Below are 27,210 nucleotides of genomic sequence, written 5' to 3' on the forward strand. Positions count from 1 at the left end.
AGTTGGTTAAGAGCTTGCTCAAGAGTGCGAGCTCTGAGCAACTAGCGGTTCAATTCCCGGACCAAGCTGAGCTGCCGCTGAGCTGCCAACAGGTGGCAGGATGGCTCAGCTAGAAAAACAAACAAACAAACAAAACCAACAAAACTATTTTATGTCGTGAGTAGGAAATTTCTGGGACTCAATAATTTGAAATATAGAAGACTGGAAATGTAGACAGAATCGAAATCCTTCAGAAGTATGGATGAGTGACAGTTTCATTCATGTTTCGCTCTCTTGGCTATAAATGGCTTACAACAGAAATCATAAATAATAAGTGAAAAATACTAAATGCTCAACAGATAAATAATAAATACTAGCTGCTCAGTAAATGTTTCTGGAGTCTGTAACAGAATACTTTCAAAAAAAGGCTGTTCCTGCTCAGTGCATCATGTCCTGTAATGCTAGGACTAGAGGGCGCAGAGCAAACCTAGTCTGTTACATTTCTTCCATCTGCTCAGAATGAGAACATCTTTCTACATACAAACTATACTGCAAGAGACCTAAAAGAAAGCAAGCTCCTTCTTTTTTCCAATAAATAGAAATAGACACAATTTCTATATCATCATAGAAAAAGTAGTTCAGAACGAATGTTTCTGATGCAGATCATTAGGACTTTTCAAGAACTGTATCATCACCGTCTGCCCTCAGTTTCCAGACAGGAGTGGTGTATGGGAATGCCTCCTGCTAGGGCAGGTGTGTGCAGTGATCCAGGGCGTAGATTTTGGGGCCAAGCCAACTGGGTTAAAAGCCCATTCTACCACAACCATATGGACAGCTTCAGGCAGCTTACTCTTCCTCTCCCTGAACCTGAGTTTCCTCCTCTATAAATAAAGACAACAATGGTGCCAACCTCTTTGGGTTGTTGAAGGATCCAATGATTAATATACAGAAAGCTCTTTGAAGTGGGTCTGGCACATAATGCCCAAAATGTTACTACTACTGCTATTAAAAGTGGATGTTTCGGCGCCGCCGGTTAGCTCAGTTGGTTAGAGTGCAGTGCTCATAACACCAAGGTTGTTGGTGATCCCTGCATGGGACACTGAGCTACGTTCTCCACAATTAAATGAAACAACTACTTGACTTGGAGCTGATGGGTCCCGGAAAAACACACTGTTCCCCAGTTAAAAAAGAAAAAAAAGTGGATGTTTCTTTGGCATTGATACTTGTGACTAGTGGCTGAAGCATTTTAAATATTGGTTCCCTTTCTTGCCTTGGTCATTCATTCAAATAAATTCTCTAGTCAGATTTTCTCTTTTGATAAACGAATTTGTAAGGACTGTACTAAATCTTGGTTTGAAGAGATGGAATGCATTCTCTGAGAGTCCCATTTGTTTCTGTAATGCACAGATGGCTGAGTAAAATCAGTGTTGATTGCACTTTTGCTTTGTATGTTGAGGCCCCAAGAGCAGCAGCTTCCTGAGACTGACTAGGAGCCGAGTTTGATGGATTGGGCTCACCAGCACACCAGACTGTGGAGGCAGATAAGAAGCCCACTGGGAGAAAGCATCAGGGGAGGCAGGGATGCTGTGAGGCAGTCCGAGCCTCAGAGACAGATGTCCCCTTGTATGGGAGAGCTGTGGAGCAGGCTTCGGCAAAGGGAAACTGCAGAGCAGCAAAATGATTTTGATGACTAGTGACATTGATTGTATTTCGCCATGTATAATGCACATCCACATTTTTGGCCCAAACTTTCAGGGAAAAAAATCTTTTGTTTTAATTTTTTGATTCAAATTTTTATTTGTTTATATTTAGGTACTTGGGTTTGTTTTTGGGGTTTTTTTTTTGTATTATAAAGGAATTTTGTACTTCCTTTATAATTTTGTATGATATAGGAATTTTAGCATTTATTTTTTAACATACTAGGGTACAAGAAATTTTATGTAACAAATAATTATAAAACACAAAAGCAGACACAAAGTACAAGAAATTTTATGTACTGGTAACAAATTTATGATGTTTACGCATCACAAAAGTCCAAGAACTCTTCGTTGTTGCAAGTTTGTCGTAAATTCAACAGAACCGATTATCGTATTCTGGGATATTATTTTGCATACGAGTATCGTTATTGATTTCTAGAGTTACATTTTTAACTCATAAGCATAAATAAAAGAATTAAAAACATTTATATAGATACGGAATTAGTACTACCCATGTATAATGAGCGCCCTTATTTTTCCCTCACAATTTTGGGGCAAAAAAGTGCGCATCATACACGGCAAAATAAGGTAATGGCAATTAGTTTTTTTAGCAACTACAAAAGAAGATCATAAAGCTCTTCAGTCTCTTCTATGTAAAACTGCCCATGCTTGGGACCTTTGGGTGCGCATTCTTCCAGCAACCTCATCAAAAACAGGTTGATTGTTATTTGCAGGATGCTGAAGAGGGTTAATGGCCAGTGCAGGAGCTCTGCGGGCTTCAAAGTCTGAAGTTATACTCACTCAGACTCAGCCACACAAATTATTCCCTGCCAGTAATCTTCAGTGAGTTGCTAGGAGATGACCGGCTTATGTTTTCCTTTGATTATAGGGCATAACCGCCCCGCTGTCAAAATGCCAAAAGGAAAATAAAAGGCAGTGATTGCTTAAGAATCATTTTTTTTTCTTGTCATTTGCAGGGAGGTATTGAAATCTGGATTGTTTTGCATAAAGCAAGGAGATTAAGGGAGCCATGAAGATCTATGCAGTAGAATCATAAGTATCGTTATCTGAGCAAGGCCAGTATTTCTCCGGTTGTGGTTGGTATGGGACCAATGTTTCATACATATCATTTGCTTAATAAAACTGAATCATATTTTTTTAGTAATTTCTTTAAAAAGAATATTAGGCATAAATATGGTGGGTGGTTTCTGGTTTAAAAGAACTGTTTTTACATGCATATAGGCGCCTAGCATGGGTCAAAAAAAGATAAAGTGTCACAAACTGAGGAGTACAATTAGCTCAACACTTTTTATTTGGAGGTAAAATAAAAACAGCAAAGCCTGAAACTCTTCTGGCCCTAAGACCAGGGTTCACTTCATTATGCCACCCAGTCTCCTATACATACGGTTATGAGATACATAATTCTTTCTCTATGATAGCCAGCATAGTATAGTAATTAAAAGTAACAACCTAAGTTTAAATAATAACTCTACGTACTAGCCGTGTGACTTGGCGTGAATTACTTACATGCTTTGTGCCTCAGTTTCCACCACAGAAAATGGGGAAAATAATAGTACATACTTCATAGGATTAATGTAAGGAATTAATATAAGGAATTATAGTGGAATGATACATGTAATATAATTCAAAAATTATATATTTAGAAAAGTACCTGGCATGCACACACACAAAAAAAGATTAAAGAAATACAACCTGTCTTCATTATGATTATTAGCTATCTTAAAGCCCTGAACACAGCTCATCACCACCCAAGAGTTTGAGAATCAGATGTATAAAATTTCAAAAAGTTGGCAAGCCACAAGTTTAGCGAAATGAGACAGAGTAACCAAAGGAGGAAAAGTTCAAGGAAACAAAGAGAGGTTTTCTTAAATCTCCTGTCTCGTTAGTTGTTGATTCCCACAGTATTCTCAATATTTGGTGCCTGCATATTAAGCAGATCTTACACACAAGGACTTCTATGTTTATTCCACTTAAAACTTATGTTGTTCTGAGTGTCAAGCAACACACAGTGCAGTTCTCTGGGATTTGGCAGTTCCGGGTTCTGGTAGCTAACTGGGTGGGTGTCTTCAGGAACATTTCCACCATTGTGGATTTCCGTTTCCTCATTTGCAAATGAGACAGTTGGCACATTGAGACAATGCTTCCTTCATCTCCACATTTTCGTAAACTTACGATCCATCTTTATAAGAGCAATTGTGTGTTATCATCCTTTGCAGGTTAGCTCTAAAGCCAATCTGTCATGTGGAAACCTGGAGTTATAAACCAGAAACAGTTGGATGATTTATTTTTGCTCTACAAAATGAGTCTTACTCTCTACAAGTGGATTATCAGACTCCATTACACAGCAAGTTTGTTGGATGGCTCTAAAATAGAATCTGGTTTCAAAAAACAAACAAAAACAAACAGCTTGTCTGTTGCCTATTGTCTAAAGAAAGGTATGTGACAGAGTTGTTAAATGAAGCATTTTTTTAAAATACTCTGGCAAATCATTTTCTTAGAGAGAGGTTATGAGGATAAAGGAAAAAGGAAAATTCAGTCTTTCTGGTTTGGAGGAGCAGCAGCTGTGAGTCACAGCTCTGGTACTAAAGTGAAAAGGCTCTTTGGTGAATGACGTAAACAGACTTGCCGGTCTTATTTTTATAGAGACTCTCCCACCGTCGTGAGCTGAACACTGTAATTAATTATTAAATGTAAGCCAGGCTAGGGCAGTCTATGCTAACACAATTCAGATACGTTCTCTCCAGCAGTTGGTTATCAGTTTTGTGATAGAGTAACAGTTATAAGGATCAGTTTCTGCAACTCCATCCGTCAACCTACTTTTTTATTGTAAATAAACCAGATGAGGGTGAAAAAAAAGGGGGGGGGGAACGGGAGAAAGTGCCATGTTTCAAGAACATTTGTCTTGATATTTTAGTGACAAGCTACTGTAATTAATTATATTGGGCTCTGATGAGCTTAGCATAAGGTGTTAGGTTTTCAGCTGCAAATGTGTAGCCCTTGACAAGATGAGAAGTCCTCCCTTGATTGTTGAAATCATCTAAGATGCATTTCTAATCTATGCTTTGAAAATGAAAGCCCTAGTAATATATGATAAGATTTTGTCATATATAACAATGAGCTTTGCGGGAGGGGATTGTAGCAGCGTGGTTACTACACATGAAGAGATAATTACCTACTTGTCCTCCCATACCCGATCTGTCCTTCTACCTCACAATAGAAGTTTTGGCTGGGCATATAGCTGTAGCCAGGCTAAAATGACAGGTCTCAGAAGGGACATGCATGCTTTCTGCTTTCTCCTTTTCTCCTCGCTGCTGGCTGGAATGCGAACCTGGTGTTAGGACCTTGACATTAAAAGGGGAGCTGTGTGTTGAATGCTGAGGAGTAGAACCCTGATCAGTCTGGTGATACTCACCCTGCACTACCCGTTCATATTCCACACGAGTGGGCGAGAAACACCTCTCTGGTTTAAGCTCTGTTATTTGGGATCTCTGTAACAGCACTGAGCTTTTATCCAATTAATGGACTACTACGGTTGGAATCCAGCAAATGTAATAATTTCATTCAATTTGTATTTTTGCATAGTTATAAGGAGAAAATCTCCAGTTTTATAGTAAATTTTATTTTCCTTCTAACTGTCACATAGTGAATGAAATGTTGCCTAGCAGACACTCCTGGTAGCACTGTAACCCCTGTACCTCTTTCAAAGATCTTATTTCCTCCTTTCCTCTCTTCCTCCCTCCCTTCCACTATTCCTTATCATCTCCATTGGACTATAAGTTCCTTAAAGATAAAACCTATATTCCATGTTCCACTGTATTCCATCCCATAGACACGGTGTTTTGCAAACAAAAAGTTCTTAGTGAGCCTTTGTTAAAGAAATACTCAAAAGACATGCACAGAGCTGTATTAATTTTTAACATTACCATGCCTGAATGCCTGAAACAATTTGAAAATAAATGCCTAAATTAAATATAAATTTTAATTTCTAAGTCTCCAGGCAGACATTATTAATCACTAATAACAACAACACCCGTACAGAGAAATTTCACTGGAATTTTAAGTGATTCACTACCTCAAGAAACAGCCATAGACACAACAAACAGTAACATGAAATATTTAATAGGATAGAATTTTAAATCCTTAAAGCCTTGAAGTATAAAGAACTCCCAGCCCCATGTTTATTCCCTTATTGATCATTTCTAGCAAAAATTATCTGAAGGTTAAGAGAGCCCAAAATCGTAAAAGACAAAATATCCATAGAATATCTTATAGGAAACAAAATGATTTATTCTGAGGTTTAGAAAATAAATGGAAAAGATGCCTTAAATTCCTCATTTTTCCTGAATTCTTCCTTTTAACAGTGGATTCTGATTTTTCACATATAATGCAAATATTCTTTACCAGTGAGAGGACTGCTGTGACCCAGTGATGAGTCAGGCTGTATTTCCCCTCGTATTTAGCGCAGTGTGTATATAATGCATTGTCTGGGCAATGCAGAAATAAATGGGCACAATGTTAAGGTTTCTAGACATTTTCTCAGAAAACGTCAGAAACGTACCTCAGCCCCCAAAGGCAAACTCTCCCATGAATCTAAGAGGGTAGGCCTGGGTCCCAGGTGTTGCACCATTCTAATCCACCTTATATGAAAACTGTACCAGTGCCAGGAGACATTTTGTTTATTATCCTTGGATTCTGATACTGAGTTTTTGAAAAATATTTACATTATCATCCCAAAGAATAAACGGCTCTTTTTCTCATATGGAGGTATTGATAAATTGATTCCTTGGACTGAGGCAGTGTCAGATGAGGAACATGGAACCAGGGCTTTAAAACCTAGATTCTGAAATTTGCTGAGAGTAAAACTTAAATGTTCTCTCTCTCTCTCTCTCTCTCGCTCTCTCTCTCTCTCTCTCTCTCTCTCTCTCTCTCTCACACACACACACACACACAAAGATAAATATATGAGGTGATAGATGTGTTAATTAACTTAATGGAGGAAAGTCTTTCACAATGTATACATATATCACATTGTCACATTGTACAATTTTGTTTGTCAATTATATCTCAATAAAGACTTTTTTGAAAGCTTAGACCCTAGACATGACTCCAACACCTTTTTTTATCCACGTGGCTGTGGGCATATCACTTTGTCTCCTGGGCTTCAGTTTTCTCCCCTTTGCAGTGGGCATGATGCTAAGGACCTGATCTATCTATTTTATGGACAGAGGTTGATGGGCGACAATCTAGGACAAAGTACACTGAACAAAAAACTAAACGACAGTGAAAACTAACTTCCTAATTCCTCCTTTTCACACCCCCAATCCAATTCTTTAATTGTGCTAGGAAACTTTGACCTGTTATCTATATGTAGGCAAGGTCACTGTGGCAATCAAATCTGCACACTAACTTTCTGAAAGAATAACAGAACAGGTAGGCGTGGACTTTTTGAAGCTTGTGTAAGCAACCTTTCTGGAGCTGTCTGTGAACGTCTTGTTCTTCCCTGTTCTGTCACATTCAATTACAATGTCGACCCAGATGCAAAATGCAAACAGGGTTGGCAGCCAAACACTAGGGAGAAAGAATATAATTTTTTTTATGTAACCAGAAGATGAACCCTAGACCATCGTTTCAGAGAAGCCAAATATTTTACTGTAAAGTGGAAGAAGAAAACACCCAGAACTTTCTGCACAGTAAAATGGTTTCTGTTTTAACATGTGAACGGGAAAAAGAGGAAAACAAGAGCTGTTTTGGGAGACTCAATCATTTGAGGAAGGGCACTGATCCAGAGTAATTTCCTCTTAGAAATTAAAGACTTTTGTTCCTTATAATTAGGACTTGTGCTGCTCAACTTCCAAACAATGTAGACAAAGCTATCAAGTGAGATTATAATTTTCCTCCAAAACAACCTTCTCAATGTGTAGCAAAATGTAGTGAGGGAGAAAAATGAGAAGTTCTTTAGATTATAGCCAAAACAATAATTTGGGCCCTAAGTCATTACATAAATGAACACCACTGATACCTGGTTGTGAGCTCTGTAAGAGATGTTAGAACAAACTGCACTTCAGGGCTGGCCGAGTGGCGCGTTGATTAAGAGCTGGCTTGGGCCACCAGCTCTGAGCAGCAGGGCCTTGGTTCGGATCCCACATGAGAACCAGTGACACTGCCCTCTACAGCTAAGAGGCTGAACAACAGCTCGATCTGGAGCTGGGCTGCCATGAGCTGCCGGTGATGGCATAGGCTGCAGTGGGGCTGGCTGGCAGTGGGCGTGCGCTTTTGTGAGCTGCCATCCAATGGCTGGCAACCAATCTGCCTCACCCTGGAACAGCGCAATGATAATACCAACATGGGCCAGTGAAGCAACGTCCTCCACAACTAGACTGAAGAACAAAGGGACAGCAGCTTATCTGTTCCCCTTCCCCCAATTCTCCAATAAAATCTTTAAAAAAAGAAAAAACTGCACTTCAGAATAATCCACAAAATATAAATGAAAAAATTGTGTTTTGTCATTGGGCTCAGAAAAGGGGATAAAACAGCTATGGTTATGCATATACTTTATTTACTTATCTGGAGAATGGTGTATGTATGTATGTCATACTCTCTGAGTTTTGTTTTTAAAAAAAGTGAAAAATATCCATGAAATTCTAATACGATAGGAGGTTTCTAATTCTTTGGATCTCAAAATGATTCTTCAATCCTAATGAGCTATGAGCAATTATATTTACTTTAAATTATTATTATTATTCATGTAGTATTTAATTAGAAAGTGACATTATTTGGAAAAATGTTTCTGCAATTTTTAAAATTTAGTTTAACATGAAACAGCTATGTTGCTGTTTTGGATAATTTTAGAGGTGTGAAAATCCGGACTATCACTTCATGCTTTGTAGAATGCGACTCTACATTGAATCCGTTTCTGGCATCTGATTTGTGATAAAAAGAATCGGGAATAGATCATTAGTTATTCTGTAACAGACTTTTGATAAAGCTGTTGAAAGAATGAGACTTGAAGAGACCAGTGAACTTCTTCATCCTTATTTTCGGTCTAAGAACTTTTTCTCATTTACATTTAATTAAGGCTGAAGCATTGGTAATACTATTGATATTACATTGTCTTATTTACCAGAAGCACCTGAGTTTTTCTTAACACTCCTCTAATGTTAACCCAAAACCCTACCCAAAATGGACACCTAAAGTGCCAGAAAATAACCAATTTTCTAAGATACAGTATAATTTTATTTTGTTTAACAGTTGAAGTGGGCCAGCGCTGAATTCACATCATCAAAGGGGAAAGAAGGGAAACATCTGAGAAACAAATCCATCCCAGAACCACTTAAAGGTAAACTGTACTTTGGGCACAGCTTCGGCATAAAGGTAAGCACCTGAAATAACACGCATGTCTCCTTGCTGTGGCATAGCAGCAACTTCACTGGACACACAGTGCAAAAGGCTTTTGCTCCATCTCCCTTAAGAACTTTGAAAACAATCTTCTTACGTTTTTGGAAAATAAGTACCCATTTAATTTGAAGTATGGATCACATAGAACAGAGTTAAATTTTAATAAGGTTTAACCTAAGTGATGTATAATAACAGAGCAATCAATTTCTATGAGGATCATCAGAAAAGAACTATGAGGCTTTATGGGAAGCCAGGAAGGGAAAAAAAAATCCAATACACCAATACAAAGTGTGCTCGATACCCAAGAAAAGCAGAAATGCTGATTTGCTTCAAAAACTACTCTGAGTCATAATTAGCCTATTCATTTCCTTAGAGTAATTAGAGTAATTTCTAATGTTTGTTAAGGCATACAGAATATGGGGCTCCAGGTGGGGAGGGTATCTTATCCACACTGGAAATATAATAGCTTTTGACATTTTGTAATGCTTCTTTTTTAAGCATGCATCTTTCTAGTTCAATTATCTCTGTAGAGTCAAGGAAAAAACAGTAGGATTCAAAGACACAGAGCAGGACCCCTTGTTTCAGTGACTGTCAAGGTTTTGGGTTCATAAGGAATGAGGACAGAGCAACTGCAGTATATTAATCTATAGACTCCGGCAGCATTGCAGCTACATATTTTCAATCACTTTACTTACTTTAAACTCTTCTTAGTATGTCATGTACACAAAGGGCAGATACCTAAGAAGTAATAATTTTTAGGGTTTTTAGCAACTGCTTGTTAGCACCTGATACCCTAAGTGATTTCACTCCTATCTTCCGTAAGCCAACTTTAAAATTGGACAGCAGGAAGCAGTTTTGAGGGTATAATAAATTAGCCTTTTGTTGTTTCTGCTTCCCAGTAGAGTTACCATCTTGGATTTCTTGACTCACATAGAGCTTCTTTGGCTTTATGTGGAGGATGCTTAGGTGTTTTAGGGGAAAAAATACACCATAAATTTGATCTTAAACTGCGCTGGGACAACTTTTGTGTGTTTTTACTGAATAGTTTTCATGCACAGAGAGGCTGAAAAAAAGACAAAAAAATGAGCAGCTGATTAATGGTCTTCACAATTAACCCTGGAGCAGCTAGTTATCCTTCAAGAGCAAGTGTTTTCTGATATATTTGCAGAATTGACCTCCCTAACAGTTACCAAATGTGCCATCCCATGATCAGATGCAGTTTGCCTTTCAGATCTGAAATAGGTGTCCCTAACTTTACTTTTCTACCTTTCGTCATAGCCATTTATACTGTTACCAGAGGACTCTTACTAAAACCTAGCCCAATTATCTCTCTTTTCTCGCAAAACTTCTGGGGGCTCTGTCATCTGAGAGGTCAAACGTCTACCAGTATAGTATGACCTCAAGGCAATCCTGTGATCTGACTCCATTTTCCTTTTTCAGTCTCGTCTTCTGCCACATCCCTCACTTCAGACACGTCTGTCTGCTCTTCCTGAAATCCACCATGGACTTACTTCCATGCTGTTTTCACAATCCGGATATAGAATTTCCTCAACCTTTTCCCTCAAAATCTCACTCCCCCTTCAAGGTTTCCCTCCCCCTGAATGAATTATTCTTTCTTTCTGCATTTTTTAAATGCCCATCACCTATTCAAATCCTGTAACAAGCAATTTGTTTTCCCCTAGTCAAGAGTAGTCTCTGAAACCATGCATGTATTCCTCACAGCCTCGAATGTGAAAAGGTACTCTAAAACAAGCTTGTTCACATGTCCGATGTATTGACTGCAATTACTCTTTCCAAGTTCTCAAAACACTTTCCTTGAACAATAATACTAGAATACTTATTTCCTTCACGTCTGTCTGTTTCTTTCACTATAATATTTGTGAGAGCAAAGCTAACTTCTTTTTCACGATTTATCTCTCATTGCATCTAGTTCAGCACCTTGCACATCTTAAATGCTCGGTGTGTTTTTAAGAAATGAATCACATATCAGATTGTGTTGCCGGTTTATATTTTAATGGAGAGCTTTCTTAAAAGCAATTAGTCAATCTTTGACTAGTTCCATAAAAAGATTTAGACATCTGTTTTTGAGGATTTCTGTTAATATTTGCAATGAACTTCAGCCTTGTGTGGGTCAACAGCTACAAACTATCAGTCTGCTATAATCCAGTAGTTACAAGAGTGGGAATTATCCTACAAAAAGCACCAGAGAGCCTAGTTTGGAATTATTACCACTGGTGCTGAATATTGTAGCTAATCATTTGTATTCAAAGGAGAACCTGCATTTGACAAAGCTTCCAGATTTGATCCTCTGGAATAGAGGATCAATAGCCTCCTCACATAGCTTCTTGTAGAATTTCCTTGAGGAAGTTACTTAATTTCTCCCAATCTCAATTTCCTCATCTATAAACTTGTCAATTATAGCTTGTGGTAAGAGTCTCAAGAGGTAATTAATTGCAATTTTTCTTTGTTCTCAGAGATAGCATTAATCATTAAATATTAGCTCTTGTTGCCTTTATTGTTTTTTCTGCTGTTCATATAGTACTTACAGCTACTGCTACTAATTTCAGGCTCATCATCTGCCATTTTACTTTCATTTTAGCAAATAAATTATTGTAATCATCTTTTGATTGGTTTGCCTGTTTCTAGTTCTCCCCCCCCCCCAATCTCTCTCTTTTGATTCCGTGGTGCAATCATTGCAAGGTTAATATTTTGAAAAGGACCGGTGATTTTGCATTATCTATTAATTAATTCCAAATCAAGCCCAGCACAATACGTTCCCAGACTAATTTTCAAAATGTTATCTAGTCCCCTTCTCATATTCTGTCCTTTAGTCATGCTGGACTTTTTGCTGCTCCTTTTTTGGTACATTTTATATTTCAGCCTTCTTTTGAGTGTAACCAGCACATTTTTAACTGGATGCCTATCATGTGTCAGACATTGTTCTGGGTCTTAGGGGTGCAAGGTCATCAAAGCGAGTCCCTGTCTTTCAGGAGTGCATGACTGGTGTGGTGAGGCAGATATGACACATCTTCTGTGATATGTTTCTTCCATTGGGATAACTCCCAATTATTCTTAAAATCACACCCATTCTTAGGAGCCCACCTCAAAGTAGCCCCCTATGTAAACAGCATAAATTGCTCACTCTCATGTAAACTAATACAGTTCCTTGTCTGAGCCACTTCTTGTTTACTTTATGTTATTTGTGTTTATGTTTTCTTAAGGGCAGGGGCCATGCTTTATTCATTTCATCGTGCCTTTATACATCACAGGCTTTCAGTAAATACTTGCTGAATATCACTAGAACGTATTAGTAGAATTTGACTTTAAATAGAAAAATACCCAAAGTTTCCACGGGTCATTTTATAAAAGACCTACTCCAAAGATACTTAATCGAACAAAGATTACTTGATAGGAGCTCTGTGCTACTTAAGCTGAACAGATGATAGTTTTGGAAACCACTTTTAAAAAATCGTATCTATACATGTTTTTAACTTAGCTAGACTTAGCTTGAGTAAGGAGATTGGTTGCTTATTTTTTTGATGTTCTTTCCTTCTCTTGCACTGTTTGCCATATAATTATATATGCACTAATATATTAAAAAATTACGGAAACAGAAGCCAGAAAAATAGAGACACAAATATAAAGATAAATATAGTATGGGAGCCTGGACATTGACCAGGGATTTCAGAAATAGAAGTAGTAGAAATGTGTCTGGGAAGAGGGTCTGTTTTTAGCACATTTGGACATGCATCTTTAAATATGAGACACATTTCTGGAAAGAACATAGGGTCCTGTGAGTGCAGTATTGGGTTGCCTTGTTTCATATTTACTTGAAGCCATTACAGAGAATCAACAAAAGCATGAAGGGAAAGCAAAACCAAATGAGTTTGGTTTTTGAGACATTAAGTATGCTTCTAACAGGTTTGGATCACTGCACAGATGCGTTCACACAAATGGCAGCATCTGGAAGTACACACACATGTTCCTCTCTTCATCCTCCTTGCCATTATTTCCATGGTTACTAAATGAGTCACTCACTTCAATCAACACTGATGTGATAGAAATAGCTTAATTAAAGCTCTTCCCCTCTGAAAAGTGGACAGATTATTGAATGTCCAGAGTTTGTGTTAATGATCCTATTACTTATGTGATCACAATTACAACTAACTAAATAGGTGTCAGCGTCAACATACGGCATTAATGGCTTACTATCAAAGTAATAATACTCACATAAAGAAAACGTTAGGAGGATTTTAGTAAATTCAGTAGTTGCCGCTATATTATACTCTTGTGTGAGGCATTTTTAATGAGCCAATCTTATTTGTTTATTTCAATGCATTTGATTTTTTTGAAATTACTGAAAAATTAATAATTATGCTAATAGATGACCAAATTAAGCCTTTAATCAGATCACCCCTACACGAAGAAAGAAAAACTTACAGAGATTCATTTCTTTCCATAAGCTCCCTTAAATAAATGTGCTCACTGAAACACAGACCTTATATATCAAGGTTATTAAACCATTAGGCAACATTAAAACTCAATTTCTAAATGGTGTCTCCTGATGAGGCTTATTTTAATAAAACCAGGTTTGATACACATTTCAGATAAAGCAAGAAGGAATAGCTTGTTCGGGAAAAATAAATAAAAATAAAACCACCTCAATCACTGTTTTGAATTACTGGTTAATATTTGTCTTTGAATCTGCTCCATTGTATGCTTTCTCTGATGACTCGCTCTCATGGGAATATGATTGTCTTTTAAGATCAAACCCATCCTGGTGGTGTGATCCTTGATTAGGGAGTCTGATATCAAAAAACAAAAACACTTGAAATATATATGGTCAATTTCTTATAATTGAGTTTTAGTAAACCTATGGAGAATAAATTTGTGGACATTATTAGAATGTTCAAAAAACATATTTTTATTCCAAAAACAAAGTGCATGTTTTCTGGGTCTGTGGGACTATCTAACCAGCCCAAGGATGGGCCTCAGTTAAGGCTCTTTTATTATGGAGAACAGAAGGTGTAATAGAGTGCCAGAAACTGGGTTCCCTAAAAAATGCCTACTGCGTGGTCTAGTGGGAAGATATCAAAGCTTTCAAGCTCTGGTTCTACCATCTGTCACCTAGGCAAATGTTTTCATCTGGCTATTGGTTGATAAGGGCCTTCGACTTGCCAGAAAAGTGGTATTTATGTATGGGGACCACTTACAAATATTTTGCTAAGATCTTTTCCATTCTAACCGGTAATTGTGAGGAGGCTTGTGTTCTAGGTAGATACTGGTGATTACATCTTTCACTACCTGTCCCCTACCCTGTAAGCATTCTTGTCTCTTCCGTGGAGGTCAACAAGGCTTTTTGGTGAAGTAGCAAAAGCATAAGGCCGTATTTCTAAATTTGGTTAATCAAATGCCTCCTGCATTCACCGAGTCATCACAAGGTGATGCGCAATAGCACTAATTATTTTAATTCCTAATTATAAAGTTAATCAGGGTGATTCTCAAATCAGAGGAAAATAAATTAAGATACAATGGTATTTACTGATCCCCTGTGAGATCTCACAGGTTTCTTATTAAGTCGCACTGTTAAGTGTTTGTAATTTGGAGACAGGAAGACAGAGCAATCCCAACCGTGAGTCCCCTCTGCTCCATGAGGAGGCGGAGATGAGGACCCCGCTCCCAACTGGATCTCCAGCACTCACACCATGCTGGCCACACTTTGGGAGCCAAATACATGTTTTCTTGAGGGAGTAAGTGGAAGAATGAATGAAGTCAGCCCTTAAATCTTTTCTTCCTCAGCTGTAGAATAGAAGGATGATATTTATTTACCACTGGTTGTGTGAGAATTAAATAATATATGTAAAGTGTTTAGCACAGGGAAGAACATATGCTGATAATTCCATGACTGGTAATTGTTACCTTCTCACAGGAAGGCCATATCTCTGATTCACAGAAACTGATTATTTCCCACTCGCCTTTATTTTCTTATGTGGTCAAGTGTAAGTTTTACTGGTATTAACAAATGAAACTCTTGTTCAGGATAAAGCTGCTGAAGTCTGCATACCTGAAAAATAAGGGGATTCTAGATGTTCATTGACATTTTATCCATCTCTCTCTGGGCCAGAGGAGCAAATCTCCATTGTTTCAGAGGACTCCCCTGTAAGGGCCCATAAACAGGATTTTGTTCTGAATTTTCATTTTCTGAGTAAGAGCAGCACTACATGCTTAGTTCCTTCTCTTTCCACCTCATTCTTATGTTAAACTAATTCAGGAAGAACATCCCTCACCATCCAGTCAATTGAGGGCAGCAGTTCTGGAGGCATGTGAATTTTAAATACTCAGGGTCAGTTAATTCTAAAAAATTATGAAGGATAATGTTTGCTCAATATCCCCAGCTTCCAGCCTGTGAAATGTAAGGAAAAATGCAGAGCTTCAGTCTTGAAAGGCCCTTTATTACTTTTTCTCTTTTTCTTCTTACTTAGTCTAATGACTCACATTCCAGATGGTTCTGCCCAATTTTAGAATTATTATGATCTACTGTGTAGAAAAAAAACCATGACATTTTACATACAGTATAGCTTACATAATTTTTTCTTCAGGGCATGAGAAAAATACAAAACTTATTGCCAAAGAATTTCTGGCTCCTTTAATGTTAGGAGATATACAACTTTAGTATTTATCGTTAGGGTATGTTGTAATTTACTAATTTACTATATAAGTCTCTGTACAGCGAATGAGTTTACATTCTTAAAGAATACTTAATGATATGAAAAAATATTCTCAAAACAATGAAAGCACAAGATGAAAATCAATACAGACAACGTAATTCCAATTTTGTTTTTTAAAAAGGTCATCATGAATGAAAAACAAAACAAAACAAAAAACAACAAAAAAAACCCACAGGCGAGAACTACCCCCAAATGTTCATTTCATCATTAGTTACCCTCCTTTTCTTTTTTGTGAAACATGGCTTCTTCCAGTCATAGGGACACTGTCAGTACAACCAAGAAACTTTACTAAGTCAACCATGTTTCAGCACTTATGAATCTTCAAAAATAAAGACAACATATGCATTCAATGAATTCTAATAGAACACTTGATGACTCAGCATTTCTGACAAGAAGTCCTGGATGGGGTCTCTTTTTAGTTCCTCCAAGAAAGGTCAGAGATTCCTCTGTGAACAGGAGGAGGCCCAAGTGGCAGAAATCAGTTTGCCCTGGGCTGTCTCAGTTCTGGGCCCTGCCTGGAAGTCAGGGGACTTAGGAAGATCCACCCTTTAAATGCAGCCCCACCTTTGGAGCTGGGCCCAGGCACTTTGACCAGTCTCCTGGAAGAGGTGCACAGGTATCATCCGTTGTGACAACGGGCAGGGGCTTTATCCTGATTTAGCGGCAGATCAGTGTCCTACCCAAATCCTGTTGTTACTCATACAGTGTTAAACTGATATATATATATATTTAAAAATCCATGTTACCTGCTTACTGAGTATTTTTCCTATGGAAACTACTAACCAGGTGGTTTTCTTCTATTAGGGGACAAATGACTCCCACATCGCTCACTATTTTGCATCTTTTTCTCACGGTCACATAGCCATACTAAAATTTATTGGCTTTTTTAAAAGACTCAGTCGCAGTGTTAACTTGAATTCTTTCCTACATCTATGACACTTAGAACTTACTTCAGTACAGTCTCATCTGGACAGGTTCACATACAGAGGCTGTAATGCCGCCCTCCTCTATGGGAGGAGCTGGAACTTAAAATAGAACATTCCTCCAAACAGAAAACATCTCGGAGGGTTAACGAAAATGAAGAATTTCAATTGGCTTTGAACATAGCCCCGTGCAAAATAATCACCTCACAAATCACCCTCTCTTGTATCTACTTATCAAAATATTTATAAAATGTCTTTGCACTGTCATACCCAACTAAGCCTCTTGGTATTTACTTTTTCAGTAGGATTCGCTGTCCTTACACAAAGTCTGACGTAAGGACCAAGTACTGACTTTTAGAAAGTGATCTCTCTCTCCCTCTCCCTGTCCCTCTCCCTCTCCCTCTCCATCTCCCTCTCTCCCCCACATTCTGCTTTTGTCCCTGTCTTTTTCTAGATATCCAGTCAAAGTGCAGATGGAGAACTAAAATATCATATAGCTTATTATTATAGGTTGTGGATAATAAATTACACAATCTGATAACTGTGCCCTGATATATGATCCCCTTCCTTAAAAAAAAAGTACATTTAAAACCTGATTTACAGTTAAGGAAGTCAATATTTTCCTTTTAAAAATAATATATATCAGTAGGAAATGGAAAGTTCAATGGAGATTGGCAATTTGATATTGTTTACAGTGGGAATAAGTAATTCTAGGGCATCCTGCAGCTCTCTGAAGTCAAAACATCAAGGGGACCTATTGAGCTTTAAAAAAATTCATGACTTTAAGGAGATAATCCTAATGTTGAGTGTGGATAGGAAGGGCCCCAAAGTGTGACAGAAAAAGGATGTTGAAAAAGAATAATCTAGGGCTGGTGGAGTGGCTCAGTTGGTTAAGAGCTCGCTCAAGAGTGTGAGCTCTGAGCAACAGCGGTTCACGTCCCAGCCCAAGCTGAGCTGCCGCTGAGCTGCCAACAGGTGGCAGGATGGCTCAGCTGAAAATAAAAAATAAAAAAATAGTCTATTACAAGGATGATCATAGTACTCAGGAAAAAGGAAGTGGCAGGCTTAAATCCACATAGATAATCTCCAGGGCTTTAGTAGCTCATGATGTCTCAGGGGGACCAATGTACCTGGGTGATAGTGAGGGATGCTTAGTCCTCTGCACTCTGGCCTCACTCGGAAATAGCCTGAGCCACATGGGCCAGTCCTTAAAGTGAGACATTAAGTCATGGCCCTCCATGGTGTCAGTTCCGTGGAGGGGGAGGGGGTGAGTGGTGAGTCTGTGGGCTGCAGGGTGTTCTCTAAGCTTATGATACACACTTTGATATATATATATAGTTATATATCTCTTTATATATTTGTTTTATATATTTTTTTCTTTTTTTTTTTCTTATGATATATACTGAAATTAAGATGAGGTGATACTGGATTAGAATGGGCTGTAAATCCAATGACTGGTGTCCTTATAAGGAGAGAGAGATTTGGAGACAGAGAAACACAAGAAGAAAGAACACCAAGTGACCATGGAAGCACAGATTGGAGTGATGCTGCCCTAAGCCAAGGGTTTCTGGCTGCCACCAGAAGCTGGGGAAAGACAAGGAAGGGTTCTTCCTGAGCCTGTGGGGGAAGCACGGCCCTGCTGGTAATCTTGATTTCACAATTCTAGACTTCAGACCTATGAGACGATGTATTTATTTTGTTGTAAGCCACCCAAGTTTGTTGTACTTTGTTATGGCAGCCCTAAGAAATGAATACAATGATTAAAATATATCCTCTAGGCTTCTCTTCTTTTGCGATCTGAGGTTGAAACGATTTGTCCTGAAGGGGTAAGGGGACTAAGGAGAATTTGCTGCTTGGGGGGTAGATTCCAGGAGATTTTTCCATGATGATCAGATGAACAATATACGGTGGAGCAAAATCTAGAGAATATTTGACCAGGGTGATTTCAGGAAGAGAGAAAGGGCCAAGAAGCCTGGGAGTCAGCAGGTGAAACAATCCAATGAGCGAGGCAGTAGATAGTGACATCCAGAAGCCGGGCCTTGCTGTCCTATCCACCATGGAAGCCCTGTCTAGTCAGATGTAAAGCCAGGGAAAATTCAACATAGGGACCTTGGAAGGGCTTGGAAGTCCTGCTGTCAGGTGTATGTGTAGTGATGGGAACACTCCCTGTGGTCCTGTGGGGCGCCCATGAGCAAGAGGCATCGCTATAACAATGAGGGACTGTTGTGGATGGCTGTGACTGAGAAGCAAGAAGGAAGGATTTTTAGAGCAAGAGTGGGGCTCAGTGATGCTTTCCTCACAGTGTTCCCCAGCAAGATAGTCCATTGTAAAATAATGCAGAGTACAGAATTCCAAAACCATCACTCTGCAAGAGGCAAACCGCATTGTCTTGTAATCCCTTGTGCCTCCCCTCCTTCCTCTGATTTCCCCACTGGCCTCCTTGTCAGTCAGCTTAAATCCAGGGTGTTCATGCAGAATCTCGAAACAGAAATTCTGCTGGGGACATAATGGGGATGAATGTCAAGGAGGGATCAGAGTACACGCATATTCTTTGGTGCCCATCATTTTATTTCCTTAACCTCACACTGAGATATCTTTTTGTTAAAATACATGCACAGATTTCCTCCTGGCCTTGTTGACCCCAAGCCCAGGCAGTCGCGGTTCCCCACGAGTACAGCGTACCTTCTGAAGAAATGCACCCAGATCAGAATGGTATATGAGTCTGTCCTAGACTGGCTCTAGAAAAGAAATGTTACAATAAATAGGTGGGTGGGATCTGCCCCACGATCTCAAAACAACCAAAAATAGCAGTGAAATCAAGCTAAGGAAAACTTTATCATTATATACAAGTTCTGACAATTAAGTTCACAAACTCACCCTAGAAAAAGTGCTACACACCTCATTGCTGAATATCAGTATGGTCACCCTCGAAGTACTCCCCTTGGGAAGCTATGCACCGATGCCAGTACCTAGTCCACCCTTCAAAGCAATTTTGGAACTCTTTTTCTGGAATGGCCATCAGAGCTGTGGTTGTATTACCCTTGATGTCCTGAATGTCATCAAAATATCTTCCTTTCAATGTTTCCTTTATCTTCGGGTAAAGACAGAAGTCATTGGGGGCCAGATCAGTGAGTAGGGAGGGTGTTCCAATACAGTTATTTGTTTACTGGCTAAAAACTCCCTCACGGACAGTGCATGTAAGCTGGTGCATTGTTGTGATGCAAGAGCCATGAATTGTTGGCAAAAAGTTCAGGTCATCTAACTTTTTCACACAACCTTTTCAGCACTTCTAAATAGTAAACTTGGTTAAGTATTTGTTCAGTTGGTACAAATTCATAATGAATAATCCCTCTCATATCAAAAAAGGTTAGCAACATCGGTGCAACAAAGTTCGCGAACTTAATAGTCAGACCTCTTATATACTTGTTACTTTACAAGATTCATACCTACTTCTCAGGGAAAGGCTATGGAAAGGAAACTATGCAAATACTTGCCATTGTTTTTAGTTTGTTACATAGCATAACCAGTCACTGTAATTATATGGAAAAAGGTAAATCAGGGCTGTTTACCCAGGGTTGGTCTTAAGTGGGGGTGACTTTGACAGCCATTTTCCTGATTCATTTCCACTTTCCTTGCCCCTTCATTTTAAACAAACATTCTCTAACAAAGCTTCTTTACCACTGATCCCCATTTAATAGAATGAAAGCACGCAGTCCAGCAAAGGCCACAGTGTTAATACGCTTTATACCTGCCATTCCCAATCTCCTCTGTGCTTTTCTAGTCCTTTCCATATCTGCACAGAACAGAACAGAAGAGGAGGGAGCTATAAAGGGCAAGAGGGAGCAAACCCATTTCCTGCCTGATGAAGTTGGCTCTCACGGCGTGTTCTCCCCTTCTCTCCATACTGAGTGCTCTGATAACTTCTCTCCACCCAAAGTCAATCCGTTATGTAAGAAGGTCCTCAAGTCCCCTTTCTCAAAGAATCTTTCCTTAATATTTACACCAGCTCTTGATCCTTTCTTTCTCTGCAGCTTGAATCTTTGTTGCCCAGAATCTTGTCGCCAATCGAAAGTCACCTTGCAGGGTCTGCTCTCTGCAATTAAGGGGGTTGAAGTGGTTGCAGTAGCTTATCTGACTATTTAAGGCTCGAAAATGTGCTAACGTAAGTTGAATTTATCTCTCAGGTAAATTATATTTTAAGGGAGTCATTTCTTTTTTCTAAACACAGATGTTCCCCAACCTCCCTTCCCCCCAGGAATTTCAGACCAGGTAGGAAGTGAGGGTCTTGGGATATGGGGACCTACTTTGAGGATAGTGGGAAGTTGTCAGATGTCCTCACATCCTTTCATGAGGCAGTTGCCCAGTCAACCTATTTCAAGGGATGGCGCTGATTTTGTGGTGAGAAGCAATATGTATTTCTACAGATAAATCAATCCTCTAACAGCAATAAGTACTGTCTTTTGACATCCTAGGAGATTTGCTTCAAATAAATCACAGTAAGCTATTTTTTTCCCCTTCTGGGCAGAATACTATTTGCAGATATCTGCAAATTTGGGAAGAGAGCTTGTTTCCTAAATGAAACTATTCTTACAACAAGGAGAAAAAGGCAAACTGTACACACACATTCACACGGAATCCCTCCAAGACTTCATTTTATTTCAACTACTTGTGTTATAAACAATATCTGATGAAAATCTCACTAAAAAAATGCATCTGCTTCTATGTTAAACTTTGGTTAAATTGCCATTCCTGGAGTATATTCCTGTGTGTGTGTGTGTGTGTGTGTGTGTGTGTGTGTGTGTGTGTACACTTTTGTGCCCTGTGTCTATGATGGATCAAAAAAAATATTTACGTACAGGTAACTAAAATTCTGTGCATATATGCCTTGATGATTTTTAGATTTAACAGTTGCAATTAAAATGTTTCATAAAAATGTTTAGAATTTAATTTCTAATGTTACCAAGTCCCCAGCAACACAGTTGTAGTATTTATTGCAGCCAACATTTACCACGCCTACTGTGCATCAAGCTCTTTTCTAAGCTTTTATATTAACTCAGGTAATCCTCCTGATAACACAGGGTGGGTCCGTTGACAGGTGCTAAGTTCCCCAGGGCTAAGGAATGGGGGGAAGGTCAGGCAGCCTGTTCCTGGAGTGATTGAGTGCTCAGACACACTCTGCTATGGCTGCATTAAAAGTTCCCCATCGTCATAATTCCAAATAGTTTGCTCATCGTGGCTTCTTGAGTGTGTGGATATAGTCAATGAAGAAGCAAGTGCAGTAAACTTTGTAGTTGTGCCATCCTTAAAAATCACTAACCATTGACCTTCGTGCAGGTGTGACAGCGCAAGTCTGGGCTTGTGCCAAACTAAAAAGAAAAAAAAGAAAAGTATGCTTTGCACCTAAGGGAATCATAAGATTAAAAGAAATAGCAAATCGATGTCCTTGTTTAAAAGTGAAGGGTAGCAGAACATACCATCACAAAATATATGCCACTTAAGTATATACTGCCTATTTTGAGCTGTAGACACTCGAAAAAGAGCAATGCAGGGAGAGGCTTTCTCTGAACCCCCCTTATCCCCCTAAGGACAGACCCTCCAAGAGGAACTCAATTGTCATAAAACCCCTCCTGGGAGCTTCATCAAGGAGGACTTCCACTTGTCACAGGACAGGAGACTGGAAGTTGACACCATGCCCAGACACACTTTGTCAGGAACCATCATACCTCCCGTCAGCTCTTCTAAGGGCTCATTCATCTTTCCTAAAAATCATTTCCTCTCCCCTTTCCCTGTGAAGGTGGTATTTAAGTTTAAATTCTAAGCCACCTGGGGGATTTACTTATTTTTCCCTGGGTATCTCCCATGCATATATGAAGTACACATATTAAAAAAACTTGTTTGCTTTTCTCATGTTAATCAGTCTTTTATTACAGGGGTCTCAGCTAAGAACCCAGGAAGGTAGAGGGAAAATGATTTTTTTCCTGCTCTGCAAAACTCTTCCCTGGTCTGTGAGTGCCCTGGGACCACTAAGGTAAAAGCCTGTTCATGAAGAAACTGGGTATTCTAGAGGTTATCGAGTAGACCTCAGGACTCAGGAGACAGTAGGCCGGGAAGGCTTGTTTGAAGCCAATGACAGTCACTGGTCACAGCATTAGTTTCCATTTGTATACTTTCACAGTCTGAAAATGAAGCTTCAGACAAAACACCTTTCCCCAAAGGAGCCCATGCGTGCTCAGTGGACACAGGTACAGGATTTGTGCTGTGGAGGACACCAGCCCGGGGCGTTTCCTTCAGCCCAGGGCCTCCCTGACACAATCCACTCAAACACGAGGGTACTCCAAGACTACACTCAAGATGCACTCATCCATGTTGGTCACCTACTCCCCGCACATTCACTGCAGAGCAAATAAACCAAGTCATCCCCACCACAGCTCACTGTCAGCAGTGACTTGGAACAAGGAACTACGAGGAACTGGTAGTGCAAGTTGAAGTAAACTGAAAGGTTTCCCAAGAAGAAAGCCTGCCCCATTTTACCTAACAATCCCACACTTATCGGCATAATTTCCCCCTGTGCCCCATCACTAACAACATCTTTACTCCAAGTTAGCATGTCGAGTGGGGCCCAATAAAAATGTCGGTGTTCTGGGTTGCCTTTAGCAACACCTACTAATCAGAGCTTCTAACCTCTTTTACTGAAGAACAGTAACCAAGGTACGAACTGGAGACATCCACTGGCATCGAGACTGCTCACAGTTTCTCCATTTTCAGTGATTACTTATTTAAGGGCTTTAAAAGCACTGTGTCTTTCGCTGTTTTTCAGGGCAAGATAGAAGGAGGGGTTGATTTTCCAATGATTGTTTAGACTTGGCATTTAAACTTAGACTTTCCACTGCTTTCAAGTCTCAGGTTTGGGGCTTAGAGAGCTGTTGGTAGGGCGAGCAGCAGCTATCCAGCCCTGACTGCTGATGTCTGCTGCAGGACTGGAGAGAGGCAGGGCGAGGAGACAATGGGATTATCGGGAGCCGGGCTCCTCTTTCCTCAATCAGTGTCAAGACTGTCTGCTCCACTAGACCCTGGAGGCCCTAGAATGGCTGTACTGTGTAGGGAGGACTGTCCTGACAATACAGGTGCAATTCAAAAGAAATGAGATTTTTTTTTTTTTAAAGTTGGAGGGTAGACAGAGGAGGGCAATTTTAACCTTAAACACACACACACACACACACACACACACACACACACACACACACACACACACACAAAAACCACCTTAAAACATCATCTTTTCAAAACATAAGTGGTTTTTGTAAGCTCCCTGACAGCTCAGAGGTCCTGATTCTAAAGCGCGTGTAGGAAGCTTAGGTGCATATGGTGTGGTCCCAGCATCAGAGAAGGTAGGGTGCCTTCACAGGGATTTACATTTTACACAGGTGGGAGGGCAGGTATAAGGAATTAAAGGACCCAAAAATCAGGTTCTGTCTACTGTCTAAAGACCTAGACCTCCAATGGAGCTCTAAGGTAAAATTTTTTTTTAAAGTAATAATATAATAATACAGTGAAACTTCCTTTCAATAAACAAACCTTTCCACTCTCTACTCAGCAGGTAGAAACACACTTTGTTGACTCCAAACATGAGACAAAAAGAGCACAATGGCTTACTAGTTTGAAGAACTAGCTCACTAGCTGCTTACCCCTCTCAATGAAAATGACTTTAAGAAATACACTGCAAGATGAAAGCTTTGAAAGAACCTACAGAATTAAGAAGGAATAGTAATAGAATAGTAATAGAATGTGTGTGTGATGTCCATATCCTCTGCCTACACTTGTGATTTAATCAAGGCAGCTTGTTTGCGTCCAGCTTTTAACAGACAGATACTGTGCTGACCCTAGGAGGGCACATTATTCACATTTGTAGCAATTTTCATGTAAATGATTGCGCTGTTAACCTCCCAGGGTCATTCAGATATTTTCTGAGAAATTGGCTGCTTTCAGTTCTTCCTTAGCATGCCATGTGTTTCATTTTTTGTGTGGAACTGATGACAAGCCGAGCATTCCAACAGGAGTTTAGTTAATTTAACTAAGCTCTGTCAGGAGAAGTGAAGTGATGGGGCTCAGAAGGCCAGCTCCAGCCCAGGGTTTTTCCTTCTTCCCTACCAGAAAAAGCAAAACATGCAGTGTGGTTTTGCAACTGGGCAACTTAGAAATATTTTTTAGCTTTCTGCATTGCCAAGTGTTTCCGGAAAAAAAAAACCCTCTTTTCTTTCTATTTCATGCCAAAGAATGTTACCCCTTAAATATTTGTTCCCATATCTGGCTACATGTCCAAGATTTCTTCTTTTCTAAGAATAAATAAGTTTCTGGGGTCTAAAAATGCCACTTGCTATCAGATTAAACATCTCTTTATATAGAAAAAGCATTTGAAACATTCCACCAGTGAGTCTAAGGAAGGATCCTTACTTAATATGATTTTTTTAAATTAAATTTCATTAAATATTTGGTCTTTGAATTCCTTTTGTGACTGAGTGGAAAGTTCAAGCTTATTTTATAACACTTTCAAGTCTATTTTTTTTCTCACTGCCCTCATACTATTATTCCCTTTTACTAGAAAGCATTAAACAAGAATTAATTTGTCTTTGACCAAAATAATACCTTGGAAATGAATCCAATGCCAGGGAACCCTCTGGGTTCCATTCTTTATTTGCATATTTAGCTGGAGTTGGAAGGGTTCAGCTGTCAGGATTTCAAGAACTTCAGCATTAAAAAAGTGTGAACGTACAAATTAGCTGTCAAGTTTGATAGAAAGTGAATAATGCAGCCCTGAGCTGACAACTTGTTTCCATTTCTGTTGTCCTACTGATCTTGCTGTTAGGTAAAGCAAGGCACACAGGAACACTGAAAAACAGCAATTTGTAAGGAGTTGGTTTGGTATTTTCTTTTTTACCAGCTAAAAATGGTAATTACATTCACAAAGTCAAAAGGCTAATAAACGGTCTTGGAGTCGAGAATATGGGACAAAACAGTAGTATCGTGCTTGAAGAAGCAGTAACAGCTGTACAACTAAAATATGGTCAATATTCATAGAGAAATAAATTGTATGGCATTAGCTCTCATAAAACCACTAACAACCTGGTAAAGTACACGACAGATTTAAAGCTTCACATTGGGCATCTTAATGTTAGGTTTTAGTTATTGATATTTAATGAATCATTAAGTAAATCTACTGTAAGCAAAAGGCATGCAGGATATATATACGCTGATATATAATTTTATTGCTCATTAGCTGGTTAATTTTTAAAATCTTTGTGTGTTCGTCAGTGTGTAAAGGTGTGTGTATGATCTGTATGTGATGGATCTATGGTCCTTTATAAAAGGTTCCTTCTAAACTTCCTGGCTTGCAAATCTTTGTCACTCTTTTTAAAATCTAAAAACACAGCTTATTATATTTGGAGAGTGTATAAAGATGAGGACACACAAATATTTCAGAAAGAGCACAAGGACAATATGATTCTGAAATGTCACAAAGTTGCTTCAGAATCAACCAAGATTCTCTCAGCGATTAATGATATACTGAGAAACTGGAGGAAGTAGCAAATTGTTGTGCTTGTCTTTCAACCCGCTGTCATCCTGCCACGAGTCATGCCAAATAAAATTTCCATCCCTCTCCCAGCTTATTATCACATGGCTCTTTCCCCCTCATGCATGGGGAAGTAGTCATTTACATTTTGAAATGCCAGGCATCTCAGAACACTTACGTTTTGTTGAATGGAGTCTTCCATGGTAAACGATGAAACCCAGCACAGGGAGCCTGCCTCCTAAGACCTGCAAATCAGCATCGTGATGCACCCAAGCCAGAAATAATACCCTTCATTTGCTGCAATTGGGTTAGTATCAGTGCTATAAAAAATAGATGATGGAAAACCGAAGCCCTTGACAGAAATACAAGTCTGCTGTGTGTGTGTGTGTGTGTGGCTTCGACAGGGCTGGAGCAGAGCAAAGAAATGCTCTTGTCTACACATTGAACTTGGGCTTCCCCTGTGCTGGCAGCAGATGCATGTGCACAGCGTACTCAAGCTGTCAGGGCACTGATTCCATTTACATAAATGGCAGAGCTAAATACATGCATTTCTGTTAGATGTCAACTGGCACAGAAACTTCAGTCTATGGAATATCACTGTGGAGTGGGCAGGCCAAGTGTTTTATGGTGCTTGGCTTTTCCTCTTTGCTTTTTCAAAAAAAAAAATGTGATTTCCAGCAAAAGAATGATCTGTGGCTTTGGCATAAGGAAAGCTGGAAGTCAGTGTAATAAAGGCTTGAAGGTCACCTGGTCTGCACTGCAGCAGGGTGATGTTGGAAAGCCAAAATGCAAAATAAGCACCACAGACCAGCTGTAACTGTGTGTACTAGTCCTGGGGCATAGAATCAGAGCCCGGAAATGGTCAGAGAAAGCCTAACAAAAAATTCAAAATGAGGACC

General features: G+C 39.2%; 1 protein-coding gene across 22 annotated transcripts in view; it reads right to left on the reverse strand.

Annotated features, from left to right (window-relative positions):
* SORBS2 (sorbin and SH3 domain containing 2) overlaps positions 1-27,210 on the reverse strand; it is a 195,684-nt gene that overhangs the window by 136,911 nt on the left and 31,563 nt on the right. For 2 of the 22 annotated variants that reach the window (XM_019667192.1, XM_019667189.1), the window contains exon 1: positions 19,426-19,473. The exons of 5 other annotated variants lie outside the window; for them this stretch is intronic. Coding sequence is in view for 1 of the 17 variants with exons in the window: in XM_019667184.1 (XP_019522729.1) it covers positions 19,426-19,481; positions 26,490-26,513 (80 nt within the window). In the remaining 16 variants the exon portion in view is untranslated. Of the gene's footprint in view, positions 1-19,425; positions 19,482-26,489; positions 26,557-27,210 lie in introns of those variants that run through there. 15 more of the 22 variants (XM_019667200.1, XM_019667199.1, XM_019667204.1 and 12 more) reach the window with 12 other exon arrangements.

Source organism: Hipposideros armiger, unplaced genomic scaffold (assembly GCF_001890085.2).
Source record: "Hipposideros armiger isolate ML-2016 unplaced genomic scaffold, ASM189008v1 scaffold_488, whole genome shotgun sequence".
Lineage (NCBI taxonomy): Eukaryota > Metazoa > Chordata > Mammalia > Chiroptera > Hipposideridae > Hipposideros > Hipposideros armiger.